Source organism: Acanthopagrus latus, chromosome 13, assembly GCF_904848185.1.
Source record: "Acanthopagrus latus isolate v.2019 chromosome 13, fAcaLat1.1, whole genome shotgun sequence".
Taxonomy (NCBI): Eukaryota; Metazoa; Chordata; class Actinopteri; order Spariformes; family Sparidae; genus Acanthopagrus; species Acanthopagrus latus.
In genome coordinates, this window is record NC_051051.1 from 10,951,955 (window position 1) to 10,975,596 (window position 23,642).

At 41.5% G+C, this 23,642-nt stretch overlaps 3 protein-coding genes across 4 annotated transcripts in view; all 3 read right to left on the minus strand.

Annotated features, from left to right (window-relative positions):
- Positions 1–4,974, minus strand: part of LOC119031161 (T-lymphoma invasion and metastasis-inducing protein 1-like) — an 82,179-nt gene extending 77,205 nt beyond the window's left edge. Inside the window, exons 1-3 of one of the 2 annotated variants that reach the window (XM_037119422.1) lie at positions 4,863–4,974; positions 4,049–4,101; positions 3,761–3,863 (exon numbers count right to left, since the gene is read on the minus strand). The gene's annotated coding sequence lies outside the window, so the exon portion shown is untranslated. The remainder of the gene's footprint in view (positions 1–3,760; positions 3,864–4,048; positions 4,102–4,862) is intronic. The other variant, XM_037119423.1, reaches the window with a different exon arrangement.
- Positions 4,975–7,455: 2,481 nt separating this feature from the next.
- sod1 (superoxide dismutase 1, soluble) lies at positions 7,456–11,702 on the minus strand. The gene is made up of 5 exons (XM_037119434.1): positions 11,544–11,702; positions 9,443–9,539; positions 9,200–9,269; positions 8,065–8,182; positions 7,456–7,841 (listed from the first exon to the last, which is right to left on the minus strand). The coding sequence occupies exons 1-5, from the start codon at positions 11,613–11,615 to the stop codon at positions 7,734–7,736; spliced, it is 465 nt and encodes a 154-aa protein (XP_036975329.1). The 5' UTR covers positions 11,616–11,702; the 3' UTR covers positions 7,456–7,733.
- A 782-nt stretch (positions 11,703–12,484) lies between these two features.
- scaf4a (SR-related CTD-associated factor 4a) lies at positions 12,485–23,575 on the minus strand. The gene is made up of 19 exons (XM_037119429.1): positions 23,386–23,575; positions 21,751–21,834; positions 21,578–21,622; positions 21,307–21,468; positions 21,029–21,161; positions 20,445–20,584; positions 20,141–20,317; positions 19,940–20,025; positions 19,742–19,826; positions 19,410–19,586; positions 19,141–19,214; positions 18,800–18,990; positions 18,474–18,574; positions 18,153–18,266; positions 17,874–18,030; positions 17,643–17,773; positions 17,272–17,425; positions 16,513–16,668; positions 12,485–16,172 (listed from the first exon to the last, which is right to left on the minus strand). The coding sequence occupies exons 1-19, from the start codon at positions 23,413–23,415 to the stop codon at positions 15,025–15,027; spliced, it is 3,345 nt and encodes a 1,114-aa protein (XP_036975324.1). The 5' UTR covers positions 23,416–23,575; the 3' UTR covers positions 12,485–15,024.
- Positions 23,576–23,642: the final 67 nt, after the last annotated feature.

Below are 23,642 nucleotides of genomic sequence, written 5' to 3' on the forward strand. Positions count from 1 at the left end.
CTGTATAGCGTGCAAGCTGTTAAACAAGTAAAAGCCTGTCCAGGGAGTTCAGCTGGAGTGCCGGGCCATACGTATACTGCAGCAGCCCTACGGGGAAACGATAAGCGAGAGCCACCTCCAGAAATGTGCCCGCACTGGTTCTTGTCAGCAACGCTTTGGGTCGCAAAGCTGGATATGTATGCCGAAAAACAAAGAACACATCCTCGTAATAGCTCACAGACCAACTACGCGTACTAACAGAAGCCCAATCACACATGCCAGTAAAGTGCACTTCTCACAGTTTACGTAACTTGGTTGAAACAAAGGACCTCCACCTCTGAGTCATCCTTCACCAGAGGGACAGCTTTACCACCTCCAATGTGACTGTGCGCATGTGGGTGTTGGATTTCATTTAATAGCAGCACATATTTCCCTTTCTTTTTAATTCTGACGTGCGCACGCGTGCACTCACTGCAACAAACCAAAAGTCCGCAACAAAAGGAGTGAGCCCTGTAAGACTGGTTCACCGATACCTTGTGAGGAACACGTACAGCCGCTGAATACACCTTAAGCATTATCCTTCACCTGAAAGTTGTTGTTGACATGAAATGACAGTTACGCTCCAAGGCTGACATAAATATAGCTTGTGACTGTTTTGTTTTGGCTCATTGCAGGGTTTGATTGAAATCGAAGGCTGTGAAAATGAAGACCGACACTGACGTTATTGTGTTGGTAGGCTTTTGCCAACATCTGTGTTCTCATGGAAGTTCTATGAATCACCACATAGATATGAGGCACTGATATCAGAGTTACCAGTTATCAACTCAGTAGCCTGAATACATGTTAACCATTTACACTTCTGCAACCACCATCATGTTGAAAATTGGCATTACTTGAGGCCGGAGATATACTTGCAGTTGAACCACACGTTCACGTAGACAACCAGCTGTGAGGTGCACATAATTGTTCACATACTTGCCTATATACTACCCATGTTGCCAGAGGATACCACGAGATGGCACAAGCTAGCTTGTTATCCCAGTGTTATCCCTGCCACCGCTGACTTGCTAACTGACTGCTGAGTGTACAAATGGCACGCCAAACAGTTGCAGGATACATGAGCAAGCCTTTATGCATACCCAACTGGTTGTTAAACTTAGGTACATCTGGTTAGGTCTAGGCACAAAAAACAATTGGTTAGGATTGGGAAAACGTCATGTTTTGGCTTAACATACTTGTTTTGGTTGTCACAAACACGGCTGAAATGTCATGAGGCCTCGTGAAAAACAGCCGCTTTTGTCACCACAAACACGGTCGGCCACGTCACGACTTTCTATCAAAGCTCTTCAGTGTCTGTCGCCACAAACAGGGCTGGAAATTGCTCCGAGGTATCCTTTTAAAATATCCTGTGGTGTCGGGCTTGTGTTTGTTAAAACATGTGACTGGTTTGGCAGCCTTCTCGCCCGTAACTCCACCCACATACCCTCCGTCGCGTGTTATGAAAGTCAGGCCATAAACATGTAACGTGAATGTGATATAATATGTTTTGAAGAGATGTCAATATATTATGTAGCTGTAACATATCCACGGTTTGCAGAAAAGTCACCTGCCAATAACATTTTATCTGGGCGACTCGGCTGCTCTTGTATGGAACAGTTTACATATGTGACCATCTGTACTGTGGCCCATGTACAGATTAAAAGGTCTAATCCAACAAAGTCTATCCCATACATCAAATCTGAGACAGAAAAAAGGGATATGCTGATTAGTCATAAAGTGCAATATCATACAGGCATATAACCTTTTATATGATCTACTGTCGGCCGCTGGACAGATAGATCTCCCTCTTCCCATTTCCATTCTACTCTTTTATACTAAGCTTTGTTGGACTCTGTCTCTGACTGCTGTCACGGCCTCTCTCTCTCACTGTCAGCAGCACTGGTAGTCTCTATTATTCATCATCTCCACTCCCAGGCTATTTATACCAGCTTTTACAGCCAGTCTGCCTTTCTGCTCTGTTGGCTGCATCTGTCGACACTAATACAGATATTTCAACCTGTATGTGCAGTTTCGGACCACCTCTGAGTTCTTGGCCTCAAACAGTAACACAACCGATACCCAAACCCAGTGGGAAAACATATGCACACAATGACTTACATACACAAAAGCTAATACATCATGCTACCTAAAAAGGAATTAAATTGAACAGCCTATACTTTTCTCTATAAAGATTTGTCAGTTATATAATAAATATATATTACATAATATTACAGCAACCCTCTGAATTTGACATATTGGGCTCTTGGTAATTGTGATGAGCATTTTTCATAATTTGTTGTCATTTTGCAGGGTTGCAGCCCTACTGTAAAAAAGGCATATATTAATTATCAATAGAAAACAAGTGCTCAAGGTTCTCCGCTTTCTGTTGCATTGGCACCCATTCTGCTGAAAACTTTCAAAGTTGAAGTTTACAAGCGGTAGATTATTTACTGTTGAGTAGAAAGCCAAGAGAGGAGTTACATTTCATACGCCAATTTTTTCCACATATTGCTACGTATATTGTGATTCCGTTGCATATTCACAGCTTAACATTTCATGTTTGAATTTAAACTATGCACACTCTGCACCTCGCCTCTGGATAGATCCCTTAGGTATTAGCTCCACTGAAGGCTCTCCAATATCTTGTTTCCCCTCGAGAAGAGTGGAAGGTGCCAAGTCACTGCACATGGGAGCATCTGCCATTCCCGTGAAAAGAAAAAAGCTTTTAGAGCATGTAATTTTCTGGAGCCATGTATAGGCTATCTGTAGGGCGAGGATGTGTATACTGTATAAGAGGGTGTCCATGTGTGCTGTGTGTGTGTGTGTGTGTGTGTGTGTGTGTGCGTGTGTGTGTGTGCGCGTTGGCCAGTACAGGGCACAGCTGCTCGGATTAATATCATGGATGAAGAGCAATCACCGAGGTTTCAATTTCAATCCAAAATATCCAATCATAAATTGTTTTTTTCTATTTCAATAGGCCAGTTTGACATGTTCATGAAATGTGATGTTGTGATAGGTCTGCAACAGCAATTAATCATTGAATACAGTGCATGACAATACAGCCCGTGTGTCCTATACTGATGAGAAACTAAACCGAGCTGAGAAATTATAATATGCCTGGATACATTCATATAGTGTAATAAGTTGGCCTTTATCTGAATGTGATGAGGAGGACAATATGATTTCCGATCCTGTCTGTGGAGTATCAGACCTGTACTTGTTACAATTTGAGTTATGAAGAGTAGCGATGCCCTCTAGAGGATAATACAGTTTAATACACAGTACAAAGACAGTTGAAGGTATCTTTAACTGTGGTAGCGTTTCTGACTATTTTCTCTGTTTTACCAACCAAACAATGCAACGATTGATTGAATTCGATTGAAGAAATTCATATGAATCGATAATGAAAATAACAGCAGGCCAACATGAATAATTGCAAAATTTCATCACCTTAACCAACAAGAGTACAATGTTAAATGCTTAAATATCACTGTATACTTGATAATTATTTAATGCTATACTGTAAACATGAAAAATATCAAGTTTATCATTAGATATACCATACTCAATTGTACCATTTTAAGTCTTTTTTTTCTACTCTTATTAGTAATGGAGTATTTTTACAGCAATGCAAAGGTGCTATTGATTAGGCTTACTGCTTACATTCAAACTGAAAATGTCCTATCATCCAGGGTATTCAACCAGCCTGTTTCCACATACCTTAAAAATGTATTTCTCTTACCTGTGGCCTGGCATGTCTTCCAGGTGGACTCGATAGCATCATGACTGAAAGACCACTGCACATGAACACGGATGTCTCCCACGATTGATAATTCTCCAGGGTCCTGTTGTAAATAATCAATATTATCATTATTCATTGATCAGGAACTTTATGTATAAACCTATGAATACATTTATTTGACATAAGGTCAAAGGTCAGAATACTGTAAACAGAGTTTATTCATGTTGGAGGGGATTTTGAGGTGAGTCTTCTCCACATTGCTGCAGTGAAATGGAACCAAATGTGTACCTGTGATAGAGTAAGACATCCCGAAGAAGATGCAAAGACAATGACGACCTAACCTGTGTAGGAAGTAGTTTGGTGAAAGGTCAAAGTCAGAATAACAAATAGACTTTTTGACTTGGCTTTGATCATAAAGTCAAATTCATGAAAATTGAAGGACAATATTTCTAGATTTCATGCATGACAGGAGATGATATATGGAGTTACCAACCACGTGAACTAGTAACAACTACAAAATAAATAAATAAATAAATAAAATAAAATAAAATAAAATAAAATAACAGCCCACTACTGCAAAATCCCCTAAAAAATCATAACAAATAAACACAGCAGTCTCCCTGCAGAGCCAAGAGAGTGTCATGATTTCAGCTAACAGGTGCAATAGGAATAATTTAACACCGGAGAACATCAGAGTAAACAATCGTTTGGATTCGTATGATAAACTTTAAAACAAAACTTAACACCTGATTAAACACGAGGAAATGTTTTATCTTCATAAAAAACACATATCAGCAAAAGCACGTAGGCTGTATGTATCTTTTAGGACATTCACTTTGCTCTAGGACCATGTTTACCCTATTTATTCTAGTTCAGGCGCAACGAAAATCAGACAGCAGCTCACTACCGCAGTAGAAAACCAGAACACAGATAGGAAGCAGCTAACTGTTATTAAGCTAAGTTACTGACCATCAACAATGCTAGCCCAGGGCCCACACTCACGACTTCATAACTCCAGTCAAAAACGTGTTGACATTAAGGGTATACTGATGACAAGCTAGCAGCTGATAAAGCATAACTTGTGAATTAAGATGTAATTTACCTGTTTCGTCGGATGCAACCCCCGCCTCGCGCTAACGTGTCTTGGGCCGGTGTTAAAACGAAACTTGTGACCCCGCCAGATTCTGCGACAGGTGGGCTGCTCCAGCCACGGCCGGATTAACCTGTTTGGGGGCCGTGGGCAAAAATACCCTGTAGGGCCCCTGCTGCCTCCAAGTTTCCACCAGGTACAGCATACACAGCTACACTGTAAATGTATAGGAAAAATAAACTACACACATTCACTGCACATATGTTGTGTAAAGGCTTTTATTTTCCAGTATTGTCTCTTCTAAACCGATTCTAATCTATTTTACATTTCTATTTCCTAACTTGTTTTAATGTTTTGCTTCTTGGTGTCTTCCTACTTGTTTTCAATTTATTTCAAATGGGTTGACCCTGATGTCCCATACAATATTTTGCGCCTCTAGAGACTCCCTGGTTGTTGGTGAGGACTGGATCATCAACTCTCACTGATACCGTAGAATGAAGACAAGAAAACAAAAGACTGATCATGTTTGTTTATTCATGATTTTAACCTTTAGTTCATACATGCCATCAGTGACTTCTCTTAGATGGGTCTGGTTCAATAATCCTGCACAGTGTTCGATCGATTGGTGATCTCTGTGCAGTGAGGAAATGCGACAACAATCAGCTCTCAAAATTGAACCCTCTTCCCTTAATAAATTAAATGACTTCTGACTGTTTGAGTTTACAGAACTCAAACCTGAAAGGAAACCAAACTCTCTCTGCTCAGGACCTGCCAACCGTGAATCTGTCTGGGTGTCTATATTAAGATCCAATGTGAATTCACTTGAATATAGAATAAGTCAGCTCTTGTCACGTTCTCTAGTTGTGGCGGTAGAACACCCATTTTGGTCACTGTCAGCGAGATGTTTGTCCACTTCTCTCTTAAAAAGTCCTGTAGTTTCTCCCTGATGTCTGACGCAGCTGCTGTCACTTTGTCGAAGTATCTGGGAGGACGGACACAGATGCTGGGTGAGTGTGTAGCTCCTCTGAGTGCTGACAGTGAGTGGCCGTTTTGTAGAAACTGGTTGTGATCGGGAGCTTCTTCAGCTCAGCTACCTCTCCTCTTCGGCTCAGTGATCTCCTGCTCCAATCTCTCCTGAAGCTCTTTGACTCGACTCGCTTCAGTTGCCTGCCGGGATCTGACCTGCTGCTTCACATCAAAGCTCCTCCTCTGGATGAGACGGATCAGCTCACTGAACATCTTCTCACTGCCCTCGACTGCTCTATCGGCAGAGTGACTGCGCACTGAATTGGGCCTGTTAACTGGAGCACTTAGCCACCAGCTGGTTACACTCTTCTTAAAACTGTAGATCTGAAGGGGAGGGAACACGGAAATACACAGACAGAGTAAACCTTGCAGTTTGAGATAAGAGAGAACATTGCTTTTTCCAACTCTTTCTCTAATTTTGCAGTTTTCCCGTTACTGGTTATGACTAACAGTAGGGGGTCATTAAAGCAGACTCTCGTAAAAAAATTCAACCTGCTGAGTTTTCTTCACACGCTCAATGATCTACTCTGACGCATTTGAGACAGTTCCATTTCAGATCATCATTCTGAGGTGAACCAGCATTTCAAGCTGCCTATTGTGTTAAAAAAAAACAGTGTTGAAACAAATGTCATAAAACAAGTAATTAGTTAACTGTGAAGTCAGAAGGATACAAATGAACCAGATTAGATGCTTCTGCTGTTCATTTTTAGATTGATATGAATGAATGGACTTTTAGAATTGATACCTATTTGTGTGCTTTTTGCATTTGATTATTTATATGTTTTATCTACAAATTGACATCACCCATTGGTTTGTGTACTACTGTTTTGAGACCTTTTCACACCATGGCTGTTTTCATATTGTTTTTTTTGGAGTAATCCTATTTGGACTAGAGGGTAGAGCTAGAGAGGCAATCCTGATTGGTGAACCCAAGGACACGCTGTGGTAGTGACTTGTCTTACGCTATCATTCTAAATGGGACCATAGTCTACAAAATGGACATCATGCTGTATTGAAGAAGACACAAATTTAGCAATTGAGGCCATAGACTCATCGCCTCCTGCTGGCCATTAGGAAGAATACAGGTTTAAGACACTTGTGCACTGGCTTTTTTTTTTTTTTTTTAATTTTAAGACACTGAAGCTCCACACATTATATGCCGTCAGTGTTTTCACAACAGATCAACATAGATCACACTGAAGACTTTAGATCACCTCAAAGTTAGTCAAGCAGAAACTGCAGAGGTGTCATGTCGATTTAAGCTGATGGGGCAGATGTTGATATTTTGAATTTTATTCCATTTCACCACTTAGTTTTTGTAATGTGTAACATTCTTTAAACATGTCCTGGATGGGGCTGGGAGGATTACTTTGATAACATATTCAATACAGTTACTAATGACATGTTGCATAGTGTAGTCAGCAATTAAATCATTTGTAGAAAGAGACCAATAAGCTTACAGGTGTAACTAGTAACACTAACGATAGAGAGCAAGAACCCCTCGGCTATAACAAACATCCATTAATGTCATTGGTTACATCAGTTCATAAGCCAGTCAAAATAAGTCAGAATACTCACAATCAGTTGAATGTACAATTTATTGGTTAGCTTTTCAAATTGTATACATCCGTTTATTCTATTTGTGCGTTACCAATTCTTTGGGACCAAAACTAAACAGCAGACATAAACCCATACATACAATTGTCATGAGGAACGGAGAAGGTTAGACATGGCTCATCTACTCTCGACTAGTCAGTAAAATGCCAGAGTAGTGAAAAGGACAAACTGACAAATCAAGTAGCTAGGTTGGTCTTAAGTGCTCCGGGGAAAAGATATTTTCAGTGCTCCATGTCATATTTATTGGGTGATGCCAATGACTCCACAGGCCAGACGTCCACCAGCGTTGCCCGTCTTTAGACTCTCCTCGTTGCCTCCTTTTCCCAGGTCGTCTGTCTTCTCGTGGATCTAAAAAACACAGGAGAGAGAGCGCAGTCAGAAAGATCATCAGTTCATATCTTAGAATCTCAATTCCAGTCTGTGTGGTACAATATCCTGCAGGTTTTTTTGTTCGTCCCATATGAGCCCCAGCTGGGACCCGTCTCATAAAGCCAATGTGAACAAGTTAACTTGAGGCTAGTCTCACAAACTGTACTCACAGGAAATTAGATGGAAAATGACTTTTCCTTACCACCATGGTTCTGCCAATTATGGACAACGGCCCAGTGAGAGTGAGCATCTTGTCCGTGATGTCTATCTTGGCAACATTATCTGCTCCTGCAGTCACGTTGCCCAGGTCTCCAACATGCCTATATGCACGGATGGAGGGAAAAAAAAAAAAAACAACACACATTTACTTGCATTGAAATCATCTTTAAAAATAGACAACTGGCAACAAATGTATGACTTGCTCTCATTATCATGTTAGTCACACTGAACAAAGCTTATATTTTAACATGCAATATGAATATCAAGAATTGTAAAACCCAATCATTATTTCCAATCCAGTAAATATTTTCTGCATAAGGTGCAATTTATATAATCAAGCCCTTTGTTGCGCTAAAAATCATTTCATTGTTCCAGAGGGTCAGGATGCTAGCACGATGGCTTATTGTCACATCTGTATGATATACTGCCATCATTAGTTTCACCTTCCTGCTATAACAAGTCAAAATGACCAGAAGTCTATTTGCATTAACATTTTCAATGACATGAAGTTCTGTGGCAATGATTATTCACAATCAATGTTTTAACAACAATTTATAACTGGGTTTTTCTTGCAGAGGAACTTTGCTACATGTCGCATCCCTGTCTCTCAACTGTTACTATCCAGGAAAAGGAGACAGCTTAATTTGCACCCTTCAAATGAATTTAAAAAAAAAAAAAAAACACATTATGCACCAACAGAAAGCCAATTGATGCAAGTTCTCCCTTCCACCAAATCTGTGATTTAAAGTGTTTTATCAGACACATGCAAATCTATGCAAACTTTACAGAGTTGTTTCTGAACCTAAGTAAATATGAATTATCTATTTGAACGCATCGTTGCAACTTCAAGTACAATGAACACCAATTTCCTTTGGTCTCTCCCTACTAAACAAACACTAATACAAGAACAGGACTTCTTATTTCATTAAGTAATTGATCAAATTATAGCCTCTCGAGGTTTTACATAGAGTCATGATTTCAAATAAATGAAAGGGAGCTGTAAATATAATCACTAAATCAATGGAGGCTATGGATTCTGATAAATATTAACCATATACATCAACTGTTAAAATGGGAAACAGACAGACAGACATACATTTCCCTCAGACTGTACTCACCTCTCTTCATCAGTAGGACCGCCATGATTCTTACCGTGGGGATTGAAGTGAGGGCCTGCACTGATGCACCCTGGGGAAAAGAAATTTAAAAAAAAAAAATGTAAAACAAAGCAAAGCATTTACATCATGAAAGATTTCAGATACAGTCTGGTTGTTGGAAGGCTGAAACCAGGCAATGCATTAATTTGCAAGACATCCAGTATCAGATACCTGATAGATAACTAAAGATTGTCAGAAACTCACCATTTGTATTGTCTCCAAATGCATGGACATGGAAGCCGTGCTCACCGGGAGTAAGTCCTTTGATTTCTCCTGTGAGCTTCACAGGTGCTGACTCACTCTAAGAAGATCCAAGACAAAACGATTCATCAGTAAAACACAGAGACACAAAAGAGCTGTCAAAACCAGCTGGCTATGAGGACATGAAGCTGAAGTACACACAACAAGGGACCATTTCCTCCCTGGGCAATCTGGTTACCCAAACCAAACCATAAATCAAAAATCTGAGGGACATTTGTACATGATGATGTTATTTGACTTTAAGTGTTTATTCATTTAACTTCATCTCAGTGATCTCCTATAGATTTCACTCACAGAATAAATTCAGCAAATTCAAAACCTTGAAAAGCTATTATGGTTATTAGTTATTGCTAAGCAATAAAACATTCCCAGTCATGCACTGGGTGCTGTCACTGACCTCTTTTTGAAGAAGAAAGAACACAGAGGAACATTCAACATCATGACAAAACTAATTCTTTATCCATTTTGTAATGTCATTACATCTTAACAAATCAAAGCCACTTTTTAGAAAAATCTACTCCCATTTCAGTCCAAACAAAAGCACATATTGCTACATGCTGTTTAACGTGCAGCAGCTGAGCAGCTAATTAGCCATCTAGCCTGCAAACTGACATTAGTACTGGGCACTTGTTCAGCAGGCTAAGATGGAGGACAAAGCGTGTGTTCATGTTTGCAAGTTAGATAAGACTGAGACTTTACCCAGAAGGCACGGTTGATGTTGGTTGTTTTTTCAAAATCTTGTGTTGTGTATCAGGCTGCTCTGTGATCAAGGACCGGAAATAATAATGCCTCTGCAAGATTTAATTAACTGGATTAAATTAAGAGCTTCATCCATGTAGACATATACAGGAACTGTACTTTGGCAATTACTGTAATGTCAAAACACATTTCCTTTGTTTTTTTCCCCTCAAAAAGGATAACACAGGCTGTAGCAGACAGATAAATCCAGTTTAATTTCATGTTTGGACCACTTTGGTTAACCATGCTGCTAAATGCCCATAATGTAAGGGTGGTATAGTTTCATGAAATTTGGCCCCAAACTGCAGCATCATTCTTGCAAGACTGATATTTTAGACTGTAAGCATTATGCATGATGTCCATCAGTAAGGATGACCACTAAGTCTATACACCCGTGTAACTGGACAAGTCAAATGCTGCTTAATCTCATCCTCTATGGCAGATGGTTGCCCAATATATGGCCATGCCCTTGTCAACAAAGCTAAACATTTGGAGATAAAGTCAACAAAAAGGGGAGGGGAGCAGTGACTCAGCAAAAATTCATGGGTTCGCTCCAGTTTTAAATGCTGCAATTAATGATGCAGCTTTAGACTTCAACTTGGTGCTTGGTAAGACAGCTACGAGCAGAAGTGCTCCCTGACGTGGTAAGGTTCAGTTAACCACAGCAGATGGGAAATGTTTTGCATTGTTAGAAACAGTCACTGCAAACGCAGAACTTATGCAACAGGCGTTTCCACCACACACACACACACACACACACACACACACACACACACACACACACACACACACACACACACAGATCATTAACAAATCACAGGCCATGAACGTACAAAGGTTATGAGTTTAATGACAGGTCGTTGTTTGCTGTCTGAATTATTAGAGAAGTTGTCGAAGTAGGTGATTGACTCGAGCAGCCTACTTTAACGTAAAGCGACGATTAATGGCTGCTGACTGTGCGTACTTGACGTTGAATAGGTGTTTTGCAACATGCACAACAATTTGCATTGAATAATTGTGCCCTCCGCTTTAGATAACCTGTGTGAAAATCAACACGGGTTTTCCAAATCCGACCAAGTTGGAAACACTGTCATTGAACTGTGATGTGCAACGTTAGCTAGCTAGCTAAGTCGCTCTTGCAAAGCGATCTAACTTGACTTACAGTCACTGGCTCATGCGTTGGAGAACTTAGCTAGCCCGCTTAGCATCTGAGCGCTAACGCTACCATGAGGATGCGTGTCAAACCTCCGGGTTGTTTCGTTTGAATAGGTACTTCTTCCTGTAAGAGCGAAGCAGTGCGCCTTACCTCCTGCTCAAAATGAACGACTCCGGTGGTCTCCCCGGCTCCTTTCAGCACACACACGGCTTTAAGCACCATCTTCTTTGCTGTAGTTTCAAAGCCGCTCAAGTTTCTGACGCTCTGGCTCTTGTTAGAACGCCAACCTGCGTCAGTGCATAATGGGCGGGCGCGTGTTGCAGACAGCCAAACAGAGTCAAATACAACCAAAAAGACCTAATCTGATTGGTCTGGGACCGTTACGTTGAAAAGCAGCCCATAAAGCAGGTGACTAACTCCGATTGATAGGTAAATTAAATCAGCCTGTGCCCCTATAAAAGCTTTGATTCACCACGATATGAATATTTCTAGAAATTACAAAGGAGGTCTTAGGTTGTAGTGGAAAATTATAATGAAATGTATTGCGTTATGGTGCTTGCTTTGTTTACCTCAGTACTATCGGTGTCCTAATTTCTTAGATATAGAAAAAAATACAGCTAGAATTCCTTTACCACAATTTTGTATGTCCCTGCACGACCCATGATTTATTTATCCATGTTGCATATAAAGTAAGTACTAAGCTGGAGAGACAGTGCTGTCCCCAGGCCTCTTTAAATGGTTAAGTGACATGAAGAAAACCATTTGCTGATTACTATAGCACGAGGACAGAGCTAATTTGACGTCGCTATGACAGGTCTTTCATATAAAGAACATCTGAGGGAAAACCTGTGTGCTGCCAAGTCTGCTGTCCCATTGGCTTTTTGTTGTCAACACCTGGACAAAGAAAAGTCTTACTCGTTTCACTCTCCACCATAGAAGGTAAAGGGCCTTTGTCACTGTGGCATTTAACAGACCACTACAGCATTACATCAAATGTGTGCCAGATAGACTTTGAATATCTTTGTCATTTAAAATCTGACTGGCAGTTAGCAGCATGAGTTACTCATTTAATATCAGTTGAGATAGGAAAATGATTTGGTACAAAAATAGTTTATTAAAAACAATTTCCTCTGGCTGAAATATTGAAGATTTTATGTCCATGTCTTTTGTATTTTTAACAAATCATAGAAACATACGTCAACTTCCAAACCATGAGGAGTTTTTTTTAAAAAACCAAAACGTTAAAGCAAAGGGCCTTTGTTGTTCCTTCCAAGTCAATTTGTCTCTCTCAGATAAACAAATCACAGATCATAAACAACAATTACCATTACATCTTTGAATCGTCAAGTGATACAAGCATATTTACAGCAGTGTGTCCCCAAGCAACACTCCTCATTTCATCACTTTAATTTTGCCCTCAGTGCCTCTCTGTAGTGGACCTGCAGAACCTGGGCTTCAAATGTTAAAAACTCAGATACAGTACGTCGTCAGTGGAAAAAGACACTTAGTTTGAAAGCTGAGTTTATCATGGACAAATAAAAAAAGAAAAGAAAATTAAGTTACAGGGTTATATTTTGCGTTTTCATGTCACCAGAACTAATATAAATCAGAGCTTGACCAGCTTACGTGAGGGAAACTTATTTGTCTGATCCCAGAGATTGCCCTCTCTCTTCCTCCCATACACGCAGCAAAAAGAAAACGCCACCGTAAAACATGAATCTGATCAAGTCTACCCATTGACTTGTTTACAAAATGTTCAAAAATCCAAGCTGGCACCTGAATTATTTCATGCAGTATAATAGTTTTTAAATAAACCTGTGCTGGATATTCCTCTCTTGGATCTACTCAAATTTGATTTAACAACAAAAAATGCGTATCTAGGCTAGGATGTCAATTTTCATGACACAGATGTTATTTTTCAAAAACTGACTGTTGAAACATTTAACAAAAATCCAAGATAATCAATTTTGCCAAGAAAAATATATTTTTTCCCCAGCAGTTTTTCAACTGTTTGGCCATCTCTGTATATATCAAGTCAACTTATTTAACACCAAATTCATTAACGTCCTAAATATTCCTAGGGAGACATACCATGATACACGGAGACGTACCCTTTCTTTTGTGAACCTTTGTGCACACTTATGTAAAAATTCCTTATGCAAAATGCCTCTTGGCACATCACTCACAATGTCAATTAAGCAAAAGAAAATTGATAATGCCACAGCTTAAGTCCTTGGTTTTGAGCCCCTACAATTGTTTGTCTGTCCAATATTTTTGTTAGCAAACAAAATGATTATGCACACAGAGAAAAGATTTTCTTCTTTTCTTAACAACTTTTCTATAAAGTGACATCTGAATAAGTATAGTATGATTAAAGAAATGAAGCATTCTTGATTACCTAAATTATATTAGAATGAGTGGATTGAGAAGTGTTACTTATTTTACAGGGACCTGGGCTCAGTTCCTGTTGTCAGTAAAACATATCTACCAAGTAAGACTCAAACCTTGTGAGAATAAGCGTGGTTTCTTATTGTTTTTATCTCTGTTTCTAATCAGTCTCATGTCCAGTCATATGTAAGAGCCTTGGTAATACTGGTATACTTTTTTTTTTTTTTTTACTTAAAACCTTATATTGAGAGTGGATTCAAGATGTTAGCCAGTACATATGCATGTCACAGATCCATCATTTACTGCAGCAAGTGTCTGGTAGAATGAAGACTCATCCTTATTCCTCCTGAAATTAACTGTGGTTCAAAGGCTAAGAAGAGAGATCCTAAGTGAAACGAAAGCTTGGCCGATTGTGTGGGCAAAGTATCAGGCCAAATTCTTAGTCTAAATTACCCCAACATCCAGAAGGATGCCTCAACTAATTTGTACTTAAAACAAAAACAACAGAACTAAAATAACATGTCCTTTTTAATTCAAACACCTGCAAGTAACTTGATTGGATTATAAGGCCACCATCGTCCTTTCAGAGCTGTGCCTTACTGGCTGTGATATTGCAATGAGGAGACGACATGAAACACAAAATGAGATGAAAAACAACTAAGAAAAATAAATGGTGCCTCTATTATTCAGTGTTTGACATGACATTTTGGCAAATTAAAACCAATGTTTTAAAATGAACACATTTACTTGGTTGAGGAGTGCCTGTTATCACATGGCCATGAAGTAAAAAATAAGTTTGTGTAATGAAGAAATTCCTTTTTTCCTTATATATGCAGGCAACATTGATTAAAATAAAAAAAAACTAAGGCTCAAATTACTCTCAGATGAACAGAGCTTAGTCAACATGCAAACACTCTTTTCATTCTTGCAACTCACAGTGAATAGACTGTCAATGCTTAACTGAAACCATTTTCCCAAACAAATTTTCAAGTGGTGATGTGTTTTAAGGGACTGAAGTGAAAGCCAAATTTGAACATGAAGTTTGAAAACAACCATTTTCACATGTGTGGGAGATATTTGTTTTCAAGAAATGTGTTACTGCCCACAAACTGTTAACCATCAGCTGACAAACTGTGACTAGGAACGTATTCATCTGCCAGGAATTGAGCCTGGTTAACAACCTTTTAAAAAAAATCTTTCAGTGGTTCGCAGCAATTTCTGGTCGCAAGAGAAGGGAGCCAGTCTACGATGCTGCTTCCTCTTTCGTTTCTGTGGGCTCACTTTGAGCTGAAGGTAAGGGCTCAGAGGGTGGCACTGCCTCCACTGCAGCAGTAGTTACCTCTGAGGGCGGAGCTAAAGGTTCAGATTCTGCCTTCTTTTGAGAAGTTTCCACAACTGGTTCTTTACTGCTTTCTGCAGTGGCTGCAGGAGTTGCACTAGGTTTCTCTGTGCTGTCAGAGTTCCTAAGTTTGTCCATGTTTTCCAGCTCAGCCAGTCGATCATCTCTGTCCCACCGCGTGGTCCTCTCTCGCCGTTCTGACCGCCTTGGCCTGTCCCCTTCTTTTCCTTCAGCTCCTCTCGCTCTTTCTCGACTCCCTCCTTCTCCCCTTCCTCTTTCTCCTCCCTCCCCCCGCCCTCGCTCCCTCTCGCCATCATCACCCCTCCCTCGTTCCCTGTCGCTGTCCAGGCCGCCTCGCCTTTCCCTCCAGTCCCGTCTATCTCGATCACGATCACGGTCTCTGTCCCGATCGCGGTCTCTGTCCCGGTCACGATCTCTGTCTCTCTCCCATCCTCCTCCCCGTTGATCGCCTCCATCTTCATGCCAGCCTCCGACCCTGTCCCTCCCATCCATTCTATCACCACTTCCACCCCTCCCTCCATCACCAAATGGGCGCCTTCCACCTCCAAAACCTCGGTCCCTCTCTCTATCCCTGTCGCGATCCCAGTCTCTGTCCCTCTCTGGCTCTCGGTCCCTGAATCCAGGTCGGTCTCCTCTGAAAGATCTGCCATCCATTTCTTCCGGCCCCTCCAGGCCACGAGGAGGACCCCCTGGTCTGATAAAAGGAGGAGGTGGAGGACCTTGAGGAGGGGGGCCATGTCCATGCGGAGGAAAAGGAGCCCTCATATTGTGGGGAGGGAGCATTCCAAAGCCTCCTTTGGGTGGAGGAGGGTCATGGTGCATCATTTGAGGGTGTGGGCCTCTGGGCATCATCTGAGGGGGCATGGGAGGCATGTTGGGGTGAGGGGGTCGTGGCCCGTGGGGTGGAGGGAAACGCTGCATGTGTGGTGGGGGAACCGGGGGACGCTGAAGTGGGATTAAACCAGGCCGTGCACCAAGTAGACCACCAGAAGGGGGTTGGAGGTTTCCTGGAGGTACACCTACCTGGTTACCTGTTGGGGAAATCAAATATAAAACAGAGCTTTGATTTTAATTCAACTTTCTGGAAGAACCAAAATATTAAATTTACAACGAATCCTACCATTTGAGAGACACCAACTAGCAAATACATGTTACCATATAAAAACAAATTAATTATAATCAAACTAGTCATCAATTATATTTCTGCCCATCAACCGATCAAATCACTGTTTAAGCACTTTACTGTACTGAATAATAAAATCACAACCAGTTTTAATGGCCAAACTCAACAAGCTCTCAAACATGAATGCAGTGGATAGGGCAGAAAAAAAGACCTGGTGAAAGGTCTGTAGAAAGAAGAGACAGACTGACCCATAGGCCCCATCTGGTTGTTGAATATGTTGTGACCCTCCATGACATCATCATTTGTCCTGTTGCCCAGACCTGCTGGGTCCAGAGGCGGGTCATCCACTCCACCTTTGGCAGGAGGTGGGGGACCTAAAGGCATGGCACCTGGAGGAGGAAAACCTGGGAGAAGAGGGGTGACAGTTGAGTGTGCTTTCATGCCAGTTTGATTCAGTTCAAGCTGAAGCTCTGTTGACAACTAGAAGGTCACTGGGGCGGTTTGTTGAGGTGTAACAGCAAAGATGACCTAGCATAGGACCTCATCGTAGGCAGATAATTGATTTGAGGATCTATAAAAAGCTGAGGGGATTCTCCTCAATTTCTTATTCAAAAAGTTAGCAAAGTGACAGCTCTATTTTATTGTATACTCTGACTTTTCATCACTACTCTTGACAATCATTTCTTCAGGAGCTCTTTGACAGCAGAGAACACAAATGAACACTTGAGGAGCAGTATAGAGTCGCAGGAATTTGATTTCCAGATGAGGGTCCATGAAAAGCTGATGGTGTAGGATGGCACTCACTATAACTGCCGAATCACTAATTTGCTAAATGTCTATGTTTAATCACATGAACTGAATAAACTGATCTACAGTCCTGAAATCGTCCTTAATTTGTGTGTACATTACTGATAAAACACTATTCTTGAATGGACACAGTGTCAGAGCGAGAAACTGAATAAAAGCCAGTAAGAGGTGGTTTTGATGGCAGCTGTAGGAGGTGCTACCTGGAGGCATCTGCATGGGATTGAAGCCAGGTCTGATGAAAGGAGGAGGGGGGACGCCTGGGGGGAAGGAAGGCGGAGGCATGCCTATGGGACCAGGAAAGACAGGAGGCTGGAGAGAGCCCACACCAACCATGGGCTGCTGCATTTGAGGAACCTGAGAACATTTACAGGGATTTACTGGAGATCTCAAATGAGAGGGTTATTTGTTATTCTTCCCAGTGACGCACTGGAGAAACACAAGAGTTGAATAACTTCATCAAACAAAATCATCCTATGTCACCAGGTGACACACCAGCATGTCATATCATTTAATGAAATGGTACATCAACATGAATTTACTGGCATTAGATGAACTTTGTGCTGTTGTTTACCTGTGCAAGTGGAGCAGCTGCAGCAGCCACAGGTGGTAATACCTGTGCATCCTCAGGCTGCTGTGGCTCTGAACGGCCGTTGTGGGTGAGCTCCTCCGGTAGATCAAGAATCTTCCTCACTCCACTCCATTCTGGAAAAGATGGACATGATTCAGGCTGGTCAGCATACTGTAACAGAAACAGCATTCTGTTAGGTGTTTGTATTATTTCCTAATGAGTCAGAGTCTTTACCTGGTGATAAGGTGTCTACATCCAGTATTCCTCCTTCTTTTAGCTCCTCCAACTGAGCCTCTCGGATTTTAGACCAAGGTATGTAGGTGACACCCAGCTCCACATCCCAGTACTGTTTAAACTCAGCCTTTATGCCCTTATTCAAAGCCCAAGCAATCTGACAGGAAACGGACAAAACAACTCTTGATTCAATTATAAAATTCTCAGTTTCTCTTTAGTTTGATTTGAATTTTTTGTTTAGAAATGCTTTACTAAGCAGCCATCTGAATTGCCACTCACCTTGATGGCTTTCTGGTTAACTTTGTGAGATCCTCTACTAAGCTTCTGTAGGGCCCTGAAGGCATCTTGCCTGTGTATCATGACAATGTAGGCACAGCCACGTGGAGGTATCATCTTAACATGTGAGGAGGACAAACAGAGGTAAGTCATTTAGTCAGGTGATGATTGCACTACGACACAACATTTGGAGAAGCAAAGTTGGGTTTCGACGGTTGATCTTCTATATGTAATCAATATTTAATTACCCTAAATATCAGATATTGACAAAAAGCTGCATATAAGATGTGGATCAATGTAACCGATCTTTTTGAGTTCACTTACATTGATTGACTCTATCTGGCCAAACTCCTCCAGTAAACAGGCAACATCTTGCTGCTGCGTTCTCTTGTCCAGCTGACCCACCCAGAGAGTTGTACTGCAAACTGAAGAGAAGAAAGAAAAGGTATTGTGGACAAGAACTTAGAAATGCAATTCTCAATCCTTGGAATCAAAGGAAAGGAAATTATTGTCCGAAAACACAGCGCTGTCATCCAAGAACAAGATTTTTTTTTTTAACTATATAACAACACAACGCACACCTCATCCAACATTTCAGGGTCATGTCTGTCTGCCTGAATAAATATGGACAAAAATAGATTATGACTCACTGCTAAGTGTCTCGCTCTTGGGTGGCGGAAGGCCTTTCTGCCGTCGCTCTCGCTCTTTCTCCCTCTCCCTGCGCTCCAGCGAGCGAGGGCGTGGGGAATGGTGACGCCGGTCTCTGGAGCGTGAGCGGGATCGCCTGTGCCTGGATCGCCGTGTACGGGAATTAGACCGTGACCTCCTGCGCTTTGGGGATCTGAAGAAAAAAAATTAATAATTGCAACTCATGGAATGGTCATAATTAATCATGTAGTAGTTTATCAACATAAAATAAAATGGATGTTAAAAGAACTAATGTACAATGCTGACACGATGTGACACATTGCATCCTATTTCAAATGTTTACCTCGAGCCTGAGTTTGATCGTTGGCCATGTCTGCTATCCCTTACAGCTGAGCGGTCCATATCCACTGACAAATCCTGATATGGAATGGACAAAACATGATTATAATCCAATGCAAATTATTTTACAACTACTTTCTAATCTCCCACCTTAACTAAGCATAAACTTTCAAGCCTTATTAAGCTGTTAAGTTCTGGTTTGAGATTTAAATTTAAAAGCTGAAATTAGCTTCTTAGTTTTTTTTATATCCTGGGCACTATTTTTCAGTGTACCTGTTGCTGCTGGGTAGCAATGTGGGGGGGGTGCACCCCTGGAAAGCCTGGAGGCCCAGTAGAACCAGGGAGGGGCTGTCCTGGTAAAACATGCCCCATAGGAGGCATCATAACTGGGAAGCTTTGTCCTGGTGGAAAACCATAGGCCTGGGGCTGGCCATTTGGAGGGAGAGAGACCTGAAAATGAACGCTTGGATAAATATTGTGCGTGTACAACAGGGTTTTTCACAAATATTAAAAAAATTAAAATTATTTAAAAAGTGACAGAAAATTTAGAGGTTTTAAAAGAAAAGACAAGTCATCTTTCAATTAAAAATGTTTGTACTTTTTACCTGTTGTGAGGGGTCTTGCAACATGTTAATCATCTGTGGTTTAAAGTGCTCCATGTGCTGTGGGAAGGCTGGAGGCTGCTGCATACTGTGATGACAACAAAAAAATACACTATCAGCTTCACAGCTTTAACTTCATTTTTAAAATCGATTAGAGCTTGCAGCTCTCCTGTAGTTTGTAAAAAAAAATATAGGACTTACAAGGACGGATGTGATGACATTTCATCCTTCTTTGCTTCTTCTCCGGTTTCCGGTTCGTCATCATAGTCAAAGCGATCCAGCAATTTCTAAGAAGGAGGCAGGTAATTCAAATAAAAATAAGAACATGTGCAGCCTTATTTTACTTTCACTCAAAGCATTGCACTAAAGATGGCTTATTAAAAGACAAAAACGCATTGCCACCTTATCAAAGGCCGTCTTCTGCTGGGTGGTCTGGGTGGGTAGGGGAGGTTGCGGTGCGACCATGCCCAGTCCAGTTGCGATGTTTTGGCCCTGTGTTTGAATGTTATGTACAGGAGGCTGAGTGTTGGTGTCGGGCTTCATAGGTTGCTGCTGAAAGTTCTGGAGCATCTGCTGAAGCTAAAATTGGCAGTGATAGGGAGTACAAGAAGAGGTTTTAGTAAAGGTCTGAGAGATGTAGAAGCAATGATAACTGAACTAATATAACAATGCTAATGCAGGCCTGCACCAGGGCACAAAAACTCACCTGCTGACCCTGTGAAGACTGGAAGAGCTGTGCCACAGCAGCAAAGGCGTCAGTGTTTTGCAGCTGAGCAGCAGTTGTTGTGGTGGCGGAGTTTGTCGTTACCGCAGTAACTGGCTCTTTGGCTGGAGGTGGGGAAGAACCTGATGGGAGAGACAGAGCATCAACATGTGTGTGATCAGGTTTAGACTAGTGAGGTTAATCACCTTGTTGACTTTTTGTACACATGGTTGTGTTAACACGCATGTTTGTTTAACTGCACTTTAAAAGGTGATACTTGGATTATTATGCTGATATGCTATTCTTATATCATATGCTCTAAATGACAATAATCTTTTTTATTTCAATTATTCATGGACAACATATCGTCACTACCATAAAGCAGCTCACGTGACAGGCCTAAGCAGCACACATGTGCCATCGAATGTCTGCATCACTTAGAATACGTGATCATATTAATATTAGTTTATTGCAATATAAATAAAGCAGTAAAATTACAAATTTCTCCACTATGCAAATGCACATCATTTTCAAGATTGAATGAACAAACATTCAACATTGAAAAACAAAACATTTTGACAAATTACCTGGCTCATCTGCGCCTGCGTAGAGTGCAGCAGCGCTGCTAGAGCCGGCTGCCATGTCCAGGAGAGGCTGAATAACCTCAATCTTAAACACACCATTCTTCTGCCACAAGTTCAACACACGCACAATTTTACTCTGCAAAGGAATATATGAAAGCAAGGAAACTGGTGAAGCAGTAGTTGTCAAAATCCTTCAAACCCCACTTTTGTACTGTTTATAACTACAACAACAGTATCCAGAGTTTTTTGACTAATATCAATCAGTGAATTTCCGTTCTTACCCTGTCCTCTATTGGACAAAGGCAGAGGTTTTCAAAAGTTCCTGTGATGTTTTTGGTGAACCTTGGGCCAAACACATCCTTGTCCGCTCCAAACTGGTGTCTGGACTGCCTGACGATGGAATCCACCACATAGAGGCCTGCTACCTTGTATTCAGGCTTACACTGTAGAAAGGAGAGAGGGGGAGCACAGAAGGAGAAAACGGATTTGAATTTGCTCATGTTTGCAGAAGAGAAACTATGTGATGAATGAATTCAGATGGGTTTGTCTCACCTTTTTGATAAACTTTTCCACAATCTGGACAACATGTTTGTAGAGCTGAGGAAGACAGAGGCGGATGAGCCCATTATCATTTAAGTATAGTTTTAAAATAAGTTTTGTCATTAAAAAACTACAGAGAATGTCACTCAACTAGATATACAAGTATCCCTCAAACTCATTCTTACTTTCATAGCTTTGATGGCCGATTTGGTGATGGAGATCATCTTTGCCCGAGATATTGGGGGCTTGGAGTCCATCAATGAGAACAGCTAGAGACAGAGTAGATAACAGAGGAGTGAGATGTGGAGATTCATCAAAGAGGAGGAGGGTAAAATGAGAAAGAACAGTGCTTGAGGGGTTTCAGTGTCAAGACTTCTATAGCACTGTTTTTGATTTCAAAGGCCTCATGTCTTCCCACACGACAGACAACTTTGCAAGACATACTCTTAGTTTTAGTAGAAGCACATAGCAGAATACAACCGGATACCTTAAGCTTTAAGAAATGAATACTCAAGTCTAAATGGGCTTAACATGCTAGCATGTGATATGTTAATTGGATTACAGATTGTAGATTGGTTGCTGCTATTGATGAAATGAATGGTGACACTGTGATTGTTGGAGGGGGTCTTTTCACTGCCTCTGAATCATGTGTGATGGCTCATCATTCTCTGACAGATACATGATGCCAAAAGCTTTAATATTACAGCGCATTGCCCAGCCAGAACACTGATGCATGAAAGAAATATTCTGTTTCTATTGATTATCGCTTTCAGTTTCCATCTGCTGTTCATGCCTCCACACGTACAGAGACTCCAAACCTGCATCTGATGTCCTCTTGTCTGAGGAGGACAACAATATATTTGGCAATACACTGAAATAAACTATAGTAAATCATCGCTTTGCTTATTTAGAGCTGTATAAAATGGCAAACTTATACATCAGTGCACGTTTTCTCTGTTTACAGGGATATACTCACAGTATGCACCGACATACTTGCCTTGTCAAACAAGGATTTGCATTCATAAACACCAGCTACTTTCTCTGTTTCTATGGCAGATGGAAACTGCTACTGAAACTGTGAGATATTTTTTTCCCAAAAACCATCAGTAACTAACTTGGCCTGGAAATGTTTTGGTGCAAGAAACAAGTCTCAGGTCTGGCTGATCATGATGAGATTACAGGTTTGTGTTTGCCACATTGCGAGCTCAGCCACGGTAACTGGGACGTTCAAGGGGTTAAAAATTCCATTAGCAGAAACGAGAAGAACCGAACCCGCCAGTGAATGACTTGACCTGTGTTTTAATGGACTAGTACAGCACCAAGCATCAGTCCTCAGGCCTCACAGTAACTTGGCTTGACGTCTTTAATAAACAGGCTGAGCATATCGCTGAGTCCGGAGTGGACGTTTCGTTTGTGTGCTTGACAACAACAACAATGGGACAGTGTGTGTTTGCAAGTAGCAGTGTTACCAACACAGCTTACCATGCTCCTACAGGCTAATGTAAACGTTACTCTACGAACTTTATGCAAGGTTACTTGAGACCAGTGTGGACTGGGTGTCGTTATTTTAGCTTTGCTAGCTAGCATAACATCCTAGCATTTGCTCCAGCAACATTACTCGCGCAGCAGGTGTAGTTATCTAAATTACACCACAAGCGCTAACTCGCTTAGCCCCCTCGGCCAGGTTAAGATGGACAGGTCCAGCTAGCTAGGCCCGCTGGTCGGTCCTGCTCGGCTAGCCTCAGTGCATCACAGCACCATGACCAGCACCGCCACACTCGGTGACTTCAGGGTCTCAGCGAGCCCTGCAGGCGGCTTACCTCGTGGTTGAAGGCGTTAACGGCATCCATGATTGCCCAGCGCTCCGAGCCTCCCCCTCAACTCCCGTTTCCCCGCTTACAGCGACGTTTAATGAAGGAAGGGTCGGTACAACATGTCCGCTCCCGGTAGCTAACGAGAGTTAGCCTAGCATCGGTAGCGCTCGGGTCGGCGGGCACGGCAAAGCATGATGGGATTCGATTCTGTTGTTCAAGGTTTTGTCCACTGGGTGGCGGCGTTGCTGCAGGGATTGACAGCA

What these genes read in the sequence shown, in the direction of transcription:
- scaf4a (XM_037119429.1), bottom strand. Translation starts at nt 23,415, where the DNA reads ATGGATGCCGTTAACGCCTTCAACCACGAG. An exon ending in TGGAAAAGTTTATCAAAAAG is followed by an intron (nt 21,469 to 21,577) that starts GTGAGACAAACC and finishes TCCTTTCTACAG; the next exon opens with TGTAAGCCTGAATACAAGGT. An exon ending in CGATCAAACTCAGGCTCGAG is followed by an intron (nt 18,991 to 19,140) that starts GTAAACATTTGA and finishes TTTTTTCTTCAG; the next exon opens with ATCCCCAAAGCGCAGGAGGT.
- sod1 (XM_037119434.1), bottom strand. Translation starts at nt 11,615, where the DNA reads ATGGTGCTTAAAGCCGTGTGTGTGCTGAAAGGAGCCGGGGAGACCACC. An exon ending in TCGTTCATTTTGAGCAGGAG is followed by an intron (nt 9,540 to 11,543) that starts GTAAGGCGCACT and finishes GGATCTTCTTAG; the next exon opens with AGTGAGTCAGCACCTGTGAA. An exon ending in GGTCCTACTGATGAAGAGAG is followed by an intron (nt 8,183 to 9,199) that starts GTGAGTACAGTC and finishes CCGTGCATATAG; the next exon opens with GCATGTTGGAGACCTGGGCA.